The sequence below is a fragment of the Notothenia rossii genome, assembly GCF_949606895.1.
Source record: "Notothenia rossii genome assembly, chromosome: 4".
NCBI lineage: Eukaryota > Metazoa > Chordata > Actinopteri > Perciformes > Nototheniidae > Notothenia > Notothenia rossii.
Window position 1 is genome coordinate 95,539,831 of NC_136902.1, and position 12,500 is coordinate 95,552,330.

The 12,500-nt window shown below is 43.1% G+C and overlaps 3 protein-coding genes across 3 annotated transcripts in view; 1 reads left to right on the forward strand and 2 right to left on the reverse strand.

Annotated features, from left to right (window-relative positions):
- Nucleotides 1-999, reverse strand: part of LOC307035022 (olfactory receptor 11A1-like) — a gene marked incomplete at its 3' end in the record, with an annotated part of 1,056 nt that extends 57 nt beyond the window's left edge. Inside the window, exon 1 of the mRNA XM_079673947.1 lies at nucleotides 1-999. This exon is cut by the window's left edge and continues 57 nt beyond it. Within this exon, the coding sequence (XP_079530073.1) occupies nucleotides 1-870 (870 nt within the window). The 5' untranslated portion in view covers nucleotides 871-999.
- Nucleotides 1,000-6,543: 5,544 nt separating this feature from the next.
- On the reverse strand, nucleotides 6,544-7,464 carry LOC307035024 (olfactory receptor 4B13-like; the record flags this gene model as incomplete). The annotated part of the gene is made up of 1 exon (XM_079673951.1): nucleotides 6,544-7,464. One exon carries the CDS (start codon nucleotides 7,462-7,464, stop codon nucleotides 6,544-6,546), a length of 921 nt encoding a protein of 306 aa, XP_079530077.1.
- A 3,379-nt stretch (nucleotides 7,465-10,843) lies between these two features.
- On the forward strand, nucleotides 10,844-12,152 carry LOC307037575 (olfactory receptor 11A1-like; the record flags this gene model as incomplete). The annotated part of the gene is made up of 1 exon (XM_079678597.1): nucleotides 10,844-12,152. The coding sequence occupies one exon, from the start codon at nucleotides 10,844-10,846 to the stop codon at nucleotides 11,768-11,770; it is 927 nt and encodes a 308-aa protein (XP_079534723.1). The 3' UTR covers nucleotides 11,771-12,152.
- Nucleotides 12,153-12,500: the final 348 nt, after the last annotated feature.

The window sequence follows — 12,500 nt, forward strand, 5'->3', positions numbered from 1 at the left end:
CCCGTACAGGACTGGGGTAAAGAGAGGCTGGCATGTTAGAAAGTACAGGGATAATAAAATGCGCAGCATATTCGGCACATATTTCATATCAAACCTGCTCTGTAATACTTCAAAGCAAGACCCAAAAGAAGCATTGATGAGGGAAGCCAGGTGAGGTGTGCAGGTACTGAGAGCTTTCTGTCTGGTCTGTCTGGAGCCAGAGAAACACACTCTGAGGATCCTCATGTACGAGATCAAAGTGAGAGAAACAGGAAACATGATTAAGAAAAAAGTTATAATTAGACCATACACATTGTTGACTGTGGTGTCAGAGCAGGCCAGCTTAACAATGGAGTAGTTATCACAGTAAACTTTGTTAATGATGTTCCCACACAGCTGCAAAGGAACAGTCAGAGAAATCAAAATCCAAATGGCAATAAGTGGAAACAGCCACGTTAGAGCAATAAGAAAGGCAACCCTGTTAGAAGTCATACGTGTGTTATATTGCAGAGGATAACAGATAGCAAGATATCTGTCATAAGACATGGTGGACAAATTAGTAAATTGTATACCTGTATATGTATACACAGAATAGATCTGCAGGAAGCAGAGCGGAGCAGAGACAGTGTGAATGTCAGAGAGGATCTGAACCAGAAGGAATGGAAACAGCCCTGAACTACCATACAGTTCATTTACAAACAGGCTGCACAGAAAAAGGTACATAGGTTCATGTAAGCTCCTGTTCACACAGATAACCACAATCAGCAACACGTTGGCACCTATGATACAAATATACAAAGCCAGAACGATCAGGAAATATAGGTATTTCAAAACCCCCGTGTCAGAGTATGCAGTCAGTATAAAATAGGAAGCTTCTGTAGAGTTCACCATGATCCTCCTGTTGTTAAAGATTTAGAACGTTATGTTAAAGATGAGCACAGATACAGCATTATTCAACAACTATACATCAACAACAGAAACCTGTGTCACATGTGAAACAAATGTCAGACAACAGTTGTGTTTCACCTGCTACTCCTGAGCTGGAGTCACCATGATCCTCCTGTTGTTCTTCAAGCATCACAACATGAGCAGTGCATTACCTGGATGTAGATGTCACTTTAAACATGGCAACAACAGTGAACACATGTTCCTCATCATGAGAACACATAAGACAGATGATCCAAACTGAGCGTCCTATAGTAATGTGTATAATACAGAGATCCAGAGTGTGTGAGGTGCTGCTCTCCTCACTGAGCTGAAACTCTGAGCTGCTGCTTTTACCTTCTGTCTGCAGCTCACTGACGTCATCCTTCAGGGATCCTCCTTCCCACCAGATGCAGAAGGGGTGCATTCAATCCGTCAATCCAAATTATTTTAATGTCACCCAGCTGAACTACGGTATAGGCCTGTCCTAAAGCCCGCGTCACACTGTCACGAAATTGACATCCGATGGACACACGATTAGGGAAATGTTCAAATTCGGCTCTGATCGTAACAACATCGGGCCATTCGTGAGGGCATCTTAAGCCATCGTATGACCGCCGGGGGAGTTTCTTAGGCTCTAGCAGCAACTTTGTGAGCGGCAACATCGTAAGGCACTCGTGAGGGCATCTTGTCAAATCGTGAGGGCATCTTGTTATCATCGGTGCCATCGGGCATTCACCCTCACTCTGATCGGGGCGAATGCCCGATGGCACCGATGATAACAAGATGCTCTCACGATGGCCTTACGAAGGGCAAATTGACACACGAATTCAACCCGAAAATGAACCTTCGCAAGGTCCTTCGACAATTTTTTGGCATGCCAAAGATTTTTCCACTGCTCACGAAGTTGCTGCCGATAGCTTAAGATGCCCTCACGAATGTCCCGATGTTGTTACGATCAGAGCTGAATTTGAACATTTCCTTTATCGTGTGTCCATCTGGTTGTTTTATTGCACAACAAAATCACGTAAACATATTATGTAAATAACCCAATTTTTGTTCTGTGAAACTGAAAAGGATATAATATATTATTTTGAAGGCGAGGAAGTTGTTGTTGCTATGGAAACAACATGACGGAGAAAACTTAATATCTTCTACATATAAAGACGGAGAAAGTAAAGAACAAAGTCTGAAAATATCAGTACAGTATCATAGTACTTTAACATAATCGTTTTTGTTTCTTTCGTTGCAGTTGTATTTCTTAAATGTGATGTAAATGTTGCCTTCGTGTGGTTCGGGGCCATCTTCGTGCGAAATTCACAATTCCATATTCGTGTGTCCATCGGGTGTCAATTTCAGGACAGTGTGACAGGGGCTTTAAAGAATGCAGACAATTCTCTGTTTGGTGCAGATGGCATCTTGGTTTGTAGTCGTCACCGTCTTGGTTTGTAGTCGTCACCATCTTGGTTTGTAGTCGTCACCATCTTGGTTTGTAGTCGTCACCGTCTTGGTTTGTAGTCGTCACCATCAACGCTTTTGGCCTTTAACATCTTGTTTTTTTTCTTCAACATCTTAGTAATTGGTCTTCACTAGGGGTGTAACGGTACACGTACATGTACCAGAAATTATTCGGTATGGGCCCTTCGGTTCGGCACACGTCGTGTACCGAAGTATACCGAGCAAATATAACGTTAAACGTAAAATATTGAGAACGTGAACAACTTTTTGGAAGTAATCTCAGGTGCTGCGTCGCAGCATTCAGAGTAATTTGCTCACATTGGGTTCAACGCGTTATAGAGTGAGCAAGTCATTTCATTGGACGAGAGGCATACTATGAGAGCTGGTCACAGGGATGCGTTCAAATGCGTCAGTAATTTGAGGAACTGTCGTATTTATGAAAGCTTTTACTCAAATATATATTCAGTTACACTCCCTTCATACTGTTTATAGAACCTGTAAAGGAATTACATGCAGTTTAAATGTATTGTTGTAATTAAATTAAACGGTTCAGTTGTTACGATTTCATTATTTGTGCATTCACAATTCAGTCCTGATTTTTGCAATTTGAGTTCAGTCAGGCAAATCACGTGTTTCTTGATATGTTTATTAGAAGCAGCATATAGTTTGAGTTTGGCGTCTGGCCTCATCACTCCACAGATTTACAAAGAACATTGAGTGATGATTAGATAGCAACCCCCCCCCCCCCCCCCCCCCCCCCCCCCCCCCCCAGAGCCACCAGGTGGAGGCTGGGATGGTGGTGGGGCAGCAGCAACATGAACGCAGCAGCAGCTTTTCATGGATTCCATGCGTGGTTAAAAAAGACTGCAGCTGGGCGTAGACTACTCGCTCCAGGGCTTTGGATACAAAAGGTAGCTGGGAGATGGGCCTAAAATCTGCGAGAATGGAGGGGTCGAGGTTTTTTTTTTTTAAGTAGTGGCTGGACCACGGGATGTTTGAGGGCAGCTGGGACACATCCTGAGCTAAGAGAGGTGTTTATAAGCAATAAAACACTTGCTCCAACTGATTCAAAAACATCTCTGAAAGGCGAGAGGGAATGCTGTCTGAGGTGCAGTTTGTCGGCCGCAGGTGCTTGACTACATCGGAGAGAGAAGAGAGGGGTACAGGCTCAAAGTGGTCGAGGGCAGCAGGGCACAGGAAAGGAGCAGGATCTGGGGTAGCACTCGTGTGGGCTAGCCTAAGAGCAGATACTTTGATAAAGAATGTAAGAAACTTATCACAGAGAGTAGCCGATGGCACAATTGGAGAAACATCACAGGGATTAATGATCGAGTTGAGGACATTCAAAAGAACCTGAGGTCGGAAAGGAGAGCACGAAGGATTTCTAAGGAGACATGGAGTTTATCCTTTTTCCATTTTCTCTCTGCGCGCCTGCAAGCGCGTCTGAGAGCACGAGTACAGTCATTGAGCCACGGCTCTGAGAGAACTTTGGTGCGTCTAAGCGTAGAAGGAGCAACAGAATCCAGTATTAGGGTACATGTCGAGTCAAACATGGAGATAAGCTCATCAGCACTAAGAGCACAGTTCACCTCTAACTTACAGATCAGGGAAACATTAAAAACATCAGAGAGCTGTGAGGCAGTCAAGGGGTTAATCGAACGCAGACGACGCGCAGGAGCACGTGATTCGACTCCCGCAGAAGGGATGGAGGTTGTAAACAGAACCGGTAAATGTTCTGAGATACGCGTTGTTACACAGATTTCATCCACAGAGACAGAGAGTCCAAACGATAACACTAAGTCCAAAGTGTGTCCTTTATCGTGTGTTGGGCCAGCTACGGACTGAACGAGACCGAAAGAGTCGAGGAGATTTCAAAAGTCCCTAACCAGAGGTTTGGACTCGCAGCACACATGGACATTGAAGTCTCCGCAGATCAAAACACGATCATATTTCACCATGATCCCGGACAGAAAGTCAGAAAAGTCATTTATGAAATCCTTATTGCACTTTGGCGGACGATACTCGACTGTGCAGAGCACAGGCGAGGACGGGTTGAGTTCAAAAAGCTGCAACTCAAAGCTAGCGTAGCTAGTTACAGGGTGAAGCAATCGGCATTGGAGGCTAGCTCTAAACACTGAAGCTATGCCCCCACCACGGCCGGTGGCACGGGGGGAGCTGAAGAATGTACAGTCAGGAGGAAGAAGTTCAGTGAACGGTGTATACTCTCCAGCGTGGACCCAGGTCTCCGTCAGGAACATCAAATCCAGATCACGAGAGGTGAAGAAGTCTTTTAACAGGAACGTTTTGTTTGCTATCGACCTAGCATTTAGCAAAGCCATGCAGAGTTTTTGCTTCGGGCCGGCCGAAGGTGTAGTGCTTCTCAACGGACGAAGATGTGCGTGTTGAACGCCGCGCGGGCCGGGAGCAGTCGGACGGACAGGAGGAGCTGCCAGCGGGACCAGCAGAGGACATAGCTCCGGAAAGACAGGGCGAATCCACCGAACCCTCACATGGCGTGCAGAGGGAGGGCCATGACATCCGAGGCGTGGATGAGTCCCAGAAGAAGCCGTCAGGTGTGCCGGCGCAGGTAGTTTGGAATATCCGACAGTAGAGGGGGGGGGGGACGAGTTATGGTTGCCAGATGTAGGTTTGGGCAGCAGTATACACTCCAATGAGGGTCCGAGGTGGAGGAGGGCTTGGCGATCGTAGCAGAGCAGAGACATTCTGACATACATCAAACAAAAGTAGGATCTCTAAAGGCAGAGAGCTGAGAGAGCGGCGAGCTGAAACCGGCGCCATCTTGGAAACTCAGTCTACAGGTCACAGCTGGGACATATATCATATTCCATTTACTTGTATCGAGACTGTTCTTGCACTATTTGCATTTTATTTGGTTTCTACTTGTTGGTCGAACGCACTGATTGTAAGTTGCTCTGGATAACAGCGTCAGCTAAATGTAATGTGTATTTACTTGCGCATCTCAAAACGTTCTTTTGCACCATTTGATCTGATGTATTCGTGTTATGTCCTATATTCACTCTAGCTGCTGAGCTCATGGTGATAGAGACCTGAAACCTGAAACTTGCTTCTTCTTTGCTCAAGCTTCAACATTTGAACTTGATTCTCAAACTAATTCAGACTTTTTTCTCAAAATCTCAAAATTCTCTTTTTTAATATATATTGTGCGAGAGTGATTATTGAAAACCTTGACTACACAAGAATTCCTAAATCCGTGAACCTTTACTTTATTGAAATGTAATTATAAATTCATATTGCAGTATATTTTACAAGACTTCATTAGTTAGTCTATAGTTGTCCTTAGATATAAAGTGGTGCCCCCCTGAGAGGTGACTTGATGTACATTAAGTTATATTCATTAGTATAATAATTATATTAAATCCAAAATACTTTTGAATATCAATTCCATATGATAGGCATTTAAATGTGCTTTAAGTACTTATCTTTCGTGTCATTAAGTATCAACCCCTATTTGTGATTTAATGAATATTAATAGTTGTATTCATATATTGTATCTGTTAAAAACTAAACTTGCTCCTAGTGGGTCAATAAAAGTGCTTTTTGATGATGTCTTTTTGGACTAGATGCTGTATTAGAGTATGACAAAGGAGAGTTTAAGAATATCAGATTGATCTTCTTTCTTTTAACAGCGGTAAAGAATCAACATCTAGAACAAGTGCAAATTGACTGATATTGGTGTAAATATTCTAAAGGTCTGAGTTACATCAGATCATGAGCACTTCTCACATACCGTATGTGCATGACCGATCCCCACGGTGCAGACACTGACGTATCCCTACTATACGGCCTTTAAACATTCACCACCAGCATTCATGATCAATCCACTTTATTAACAGGTCTTATTTTGAATCATTGAACCATCAAATCAGGGACAGTTTCATCCCACAGGCCATCAGACTGTGAAACACCTGAACTTTGAAAAAACATCTATAACATTCATCTGGCTGCTACTTAGACATTATTTATCTAATATATCATTCCAATGACTTGCATATAGACTCTTATTGCACTATTCACTCAGATTGTCATCGTCATAACTACACTGTAGCTATGTTCGTAAGACAAATACAAAATCATTGAACCATTATCACTATCATCAGGGTGTCTAATTTGTAAGATACACAAGAAGTTCTGAACATTATTTTACCAAAAAGCAAGACTCCTGCAAATGTCACGTATTTTGGTTACATTCAGTCCGTACAATAAAGGGTTGAAGAGCGGTTGGCATGAGAGCCAGTACGACGATAAGATAATTCTCACAATATTGGGTATCTTCCTCATATTAAACCTGCCCTGCACTATCTCAAAGAAAGCCCCGAAGGAGAAGTTGATGAGGGAAGCGAGGTGAGGGGTGCAGGTGCTGACAGCTTTCTGTCTGCTCTGCTTACAGCCAGAGAAACACACTCTGAGGATCCTCATGTACGAGTACACGATCAGTATTATAAGAGCTACTATCACAGTGAATATGTAAACCAGTCCACACACATTGATGACTGTAGTGTCAGAGCAGGCCAGCTTAACAATGGAGTAGTTATCACAGTACACTTTGTTAATGATGTTCCCACACAGCTGCAAAGGGACGCTCAGAGACATCATGACCACACTCGCCAGAACACTGTACAACCACACAAACACCGTGAGGAACGCAACCCTGTGAGAAGTCATACGTGTGTTATATTGCAGGGGATGACAGATAGCAAGATACCTGTCATAAGACATGATCCCTAAGGTAAACAGTTCCACACTGCCGTATGTATGCACAGAGAAAACCTGCAGGAAGCAGAGCGGAGCAGAGACAGTGTGAATGTCAGAGAGGATCTGAACCAGAAGGAATGGAAACAGCCCTGAACTACCATACAGTTCATTTACAAACAGGCTGCACAGAAAAAGGTACATAGGTTCATGTAAGCTCCTGTTCACACAGATAACCACAATCAGCAACACGTTGGCACCTATGATACACACATATACACACATGACAATCATGAAGAACAAGTATTTAAAAACCCCTGTTTCAAAGTATGCAGCAAGAGTGAAATATGAAATGTGAGTAGAGTTCACCATGATCCTCCTGTGGTTCTTCAAGCATCACAACATGAGCAGTGCATTACCTGGATGTAGATGTCACTTTAAACATGGCAACAACAGTGAACACATGTTCCTCATCATGAGAACACATAAGACAGATGATCCAAACTGAGCGTCCTATAGTAATGTGTATAATACAGAGATCCAGAGTGTGTGAGGTGCTGCTCTCCTCACTGAGCTGAAACTCTGAGCTGCTGCTTTTACCTTCTGTCTGCAGCTCACTGACGTCATCCTTCAGGGATCCTCCTTCCCACCAGATGCAGAAGGGGTGCTTTCAATCCGTCAATCCAAATTATTTTAATGTCACCCAGCTGATCTACGGTATAGGCCTGTCCTTAAAGAATGCAGACAATTCGTCACCATCTTGGTTTCTAGTCGCCACCATCTTGGTTTCTAGTTGTCACCATCTTGGTTTCTAGTCGTCACCATCTTGGTTTCTAGTTGTCACCATCTTGGTTTCTAGTCGTCAACATCTTGGTTTCTAGTTGTCACCATCTTGGTTTCTAGTCGTCACCATCTTGGTTTCTAGTTGTCACCATCTTGGTTTCTAGTTGTCACCATCTTGGTTTCTAGTCGTCACCATCTTGGTTTCTAGTTGTCACCATCTTGGTTTCTAGTCGTCACCATCTTGGTTTCTAGTCGTCACCATCTTGGTTTCTAGTCGTCACCATCTTGGTTTCTAGTTGTCACCATCTTGGTTTCTAGTTGTCACCATCTTGGTTTCTAGTCGCCACCATCTTGGTTTCTAGTTGTCACCATCTTGGTTTCTAGTCGTCAACATCTTGGTTTCTAGTTGTCACCATCTTGGTTTCTAGTCGTCACCATCTTGGTTTCTAGTTGTCACCACCTTGGTTTCTAGTTGTCACAATCTTGGTTTCTAGTCGTCACCATCTTGGTTTCTAGTTGTCACCATCTTGGTTTCTAGTCGTCACCATCTTGGTGTCTAGTCGTCACCATCTTGGTTTCTAGTCGTCACCATCTTGGTTTCTAGTCGTCACCAGCTTGGTATCTAGTCGTCACCATCTTGGTTTCTAGTCTTCACCATCTTGGTTTCTAGTTGTCACCATCTTGGTTTCTAGTCGTCACCATCTTGGTTTCTAGTCGTCACCATCTTGGTTTCTAGTCGTCACCATCTTGGTTTCTAGTCGTCACCATCTTGGTTTCTAGTCATCACCATCTTGGTTTCTAGTCGTCACCATCTTGGTTTCTAGTCGTCACCATCTTGGTTTCTAGTCGTCACCATCTTGGTTTCTAGTCGTCACCATTTTGGTTTCTAGTCGTCACCATCTTGGTTTCTAGTCGTCACCATCTTGGTTTCTAGTCGTCACCATCTTGGTTTCTAGTTGTCACCATCTTGGTTTCTAGTCGTCACCATCTTGGTTTCTAGTCGTCACCATCTTGGTTTCTAGTCGTCACCATCTTGGTTTCTAGTCGTCACCATCTTGGTTTCTGGTCGTCACCATCTTGGTTTCTACTTGTCACCATCTTGGTTTCTAGTCGTCACCATCTTGGTTTCTGGTCGTCACCATCTTGGTTTCTAGTTGTCACCATCTTGGTTTCTAGTCGTCACCATCTTGGTTTCTAGTCGTTACCATCTTGGTTTCTAGTCGTCACCATCTTGGTGTCTAGTCGTCACCATCTTGGTTTCTAGTCGTCACCATTTTGGTTTCTAGTTGTCACCATCTTGGTTTCTAGTCGTCACCATCTTGGTTTCTAGTCGTCACCATCTTGGTTTCTAGTTGTCACCATCTTGGTTTCTAGTCGTCACCATCTTGGTTTCTAGTCGTCACCATCTTGGTTTCTAGTTGTCACCATCTTGGTTTCTAGTCGTCACCATCTTGGTTTCTAGTTTTCACCATCTTGGTTCTAGTCGTCACCATCTTTGTTTGTAGTCGTCACCATCTTGGTTTCTAGTCGTCACCATCTTGGTTTCTAGTCGTCATCATCTTGGTTTCTAGTCGTCACCATCTTGGTTTCTAGTCGTCACCATCTTGGTTTCTAGTCGTCATCATCTTGGTTTCTAGTCGTCACCATCTTGGTTTCTAGTTGTCACCATCTTGGTTTCTAGTCGTCACCATCTTGGTTTCTAGTTTTCACCATCTTGGTTTCTAGTCGTCACCATCTTTGTTTCTAGTCGTCACCATCTTGGTTTCTAGTCGTCACCATCTTGGTTTCTAGTTTTCACCATCTTGGTTTCTAGTCGTCACCATCTTGGTTTCTAGTTGTCACCATCTTGGTTTCTAGTCGTCACCATCTTGGTTTCTAGTCGTCACCATCTTGGTTTCTAGTCGTCACCATCTTGGTTTCTAGTTGTCACCATCTTGGTTTCTAGTTGTCACCATCTTGGTTTCTAGTCGTCACCATCTTGGTTTCTAGTCATCACCATCTTGGTTTCTAGTTGTCACCATCTTGGTTTCTAGTCGTCACCATCTTGGTTTCTAGTTTTCACCATCTTGGTTTCTAGTCGTCACCATCTTTGTTTGTAGTCGTCACCATCTTGGTTTCTAGTCGTCACCATCTTGGTTTCTAGTTGTCACCATCTTGGTTTCTAGTCGTCACCATCTTGGTTTCTAGTCGTCACCATCTTGGTTTCTAGTCGTCACCATCTTGGTTTCTAGTTTTCACCATCTTGGTTTCTACTTGTCACCATCTTGGTTTCTAGTCGTCACCATCTTGGTTTCTAGTCGTCACCATCTTGGATTATAGACGTAAACATCTTGTTTTTTTAGTCGTCAACATCTTGGTTTCTAGTCGTCACTGCCAGATTCCTCAGGACCTGGTTGTGGCACCATCGACTCCGGCCCTAGTGAACTTGATGTTTTTTGTTAGTGGTTTCGGGCAAAGATAATGAGGCGGGAAACTGACAAAATCTAAAAATGACAAGTCTCCCCGAAACAAATGAAAAGATTGTTTGACCGGGTTTTGGTTCTGAAGCGGTTTGTTGATTCTCCTTGCCAGGCTTTAACACAGCCTTTGCCATCTTTGTTTATGAACCTCTGTCACTCAAACGCAAGTTTTCAGAACTCATATTGCATTGACATTGTAGCAAAAACATTGTTAGGGTTTTCAGTAACTGTCCCAAACAACAGGGAGAAAGACGTCATACCAATGAGGACCCTGGCTATGTTCACAAAACCCGGGTCCCTCCCATGCTGATCAAAGCCCCCCCCCCCCTCTCCCTTTACATAATCTGCGCATAGAGAAAAAGTCCCTATCCAGAGCGCTCCTCCAGCTCAGGTTCAGCAGGTCAGTGTGCTGAACTGTGACAGCATGTCTTTGCTGCTGGTGACTGAACCCTGTGAATAATGTGCTGAGCTCAGGCTAAATGTTATATATCTTTAACAACAGGAGGATCATGGTGAACTCTACGCACGTTTCATATTTCACTCTAAGTGTCTACTTCGACACGGGTTTTTTAAAATACTTGTTCTTCATGATTGTCATGTGTTTATATGTGTGTATCATAGGTGCCAACGTGTTGCTGATTGTGGTTATCTGTGTGAACAGGAGCTTACATGAACCTATGTACCTTTTTCTGTGCAGCCTGTTTGTAAATGAACTGTATGGTAGTTCAGGGCTGTTTCCATTCCTTCTGGTTCAGATCCTCTCTGACATTCACACTGTCTCTGCTCCGCTCTGCTTCCTGCAGGTTTATTCTGTGTATACTTATGTGTGTGTGGAATATTTAAACTTAACCGTCATGTCTTATGACAGATATCTTGCTATCTGTTATCCTCTGCAATATAACACACGTATGACTTCTCGTAAGGCCGCCAAGCTTATTGCTGCAACATGGTTGTTCCCTTTACTTTCAATTGTTGTTCTGATATTCCTGACTGTGTCTTTAACGCTGTGTGGTAACATACTTAATACAGTGTACTGTGGAAACTTCTCCATTGTGAAGCTGGCCTGCTCTGACACCAGGGTCAATAACATTTATGGACTCTTTTACACGGTCATCTCCATCATCATTCCTCTGCTTTTAATCCTCTACACGTACATGAGGATCCTCAGAGTGTGTTTCTCTGGCTCCAGACAGACCAGACAGAAAGCTCTCAGTACCTGCACACCTCACCTCGCTTCCCTCATCAATTTTTCTTTTGGAGTCTTGTTTGAAATATTACAGAGCAGGTTTGATATGATAGGTGTTCCCAACATACTGCGTATTTTATTATCCCTGTACTTTCTAACATGCCAGCCTCTCTTTACCCCAGTCCTGTACGGGCTGAAGATGTCTAAAATCCGCATCATATGTAAGCGTCTGTTGTACGGAGAAGTGTAGGTCATCAAGAGATTGCAGAGAAAGAGAATGAAAGGACCCTGACTTCAGCAGTATTAACTCTAATGACGTGTCTCGTTCACTGTGTGCAGAGGAAGGAAATGAAAGGTGCAGCTGTACATGTGCTGAGCTTGATGCTGCTCTCTCTTTGTTTCTTATCTTGCTTTTCACTTTTCATATCAGCCTCAGTGATTTGAGGAGAACCCTGAAAGGTCCATGAGTCCGGACGTTAGGAGTGAAACTGAAGTTAAAGCTGAAGGAAGCTTCTGGCTGTGAACAGACACAGAGCAGCTTCAAATCAACTATGTTCCCAATATGTTGACAATATGTTCACCTTCGTATTCTCTAACATGTAATGTGTCCCAAATATACATCCTGTGTAAGAATCTGCTGCTAGCCTGTGTTGAGAATAACATGTAACAGATTGGTTCAGTTTGAGTCAGAAGAGGAATAAAAATGCTTCAACAGATTGAACTGTAATCCTTCTCTTATTCAACAGGGACCATGCAATTTAACAATCAATTATAAACAATCATAAAAGGAACAGCTGATTCAGATTCACTGAATTATAAACAAACATTTCATTCATCTATTTTATTATATATAATATTATTTATTATATACAGTATAAAGTACTTTGCAATTTGTACTCTTAGATGCCATTTGTTCTATTTACTGTTTGCTGTTAAAGAGACAGCCTGTGATATACACATCCACACAAATTATGTTTATA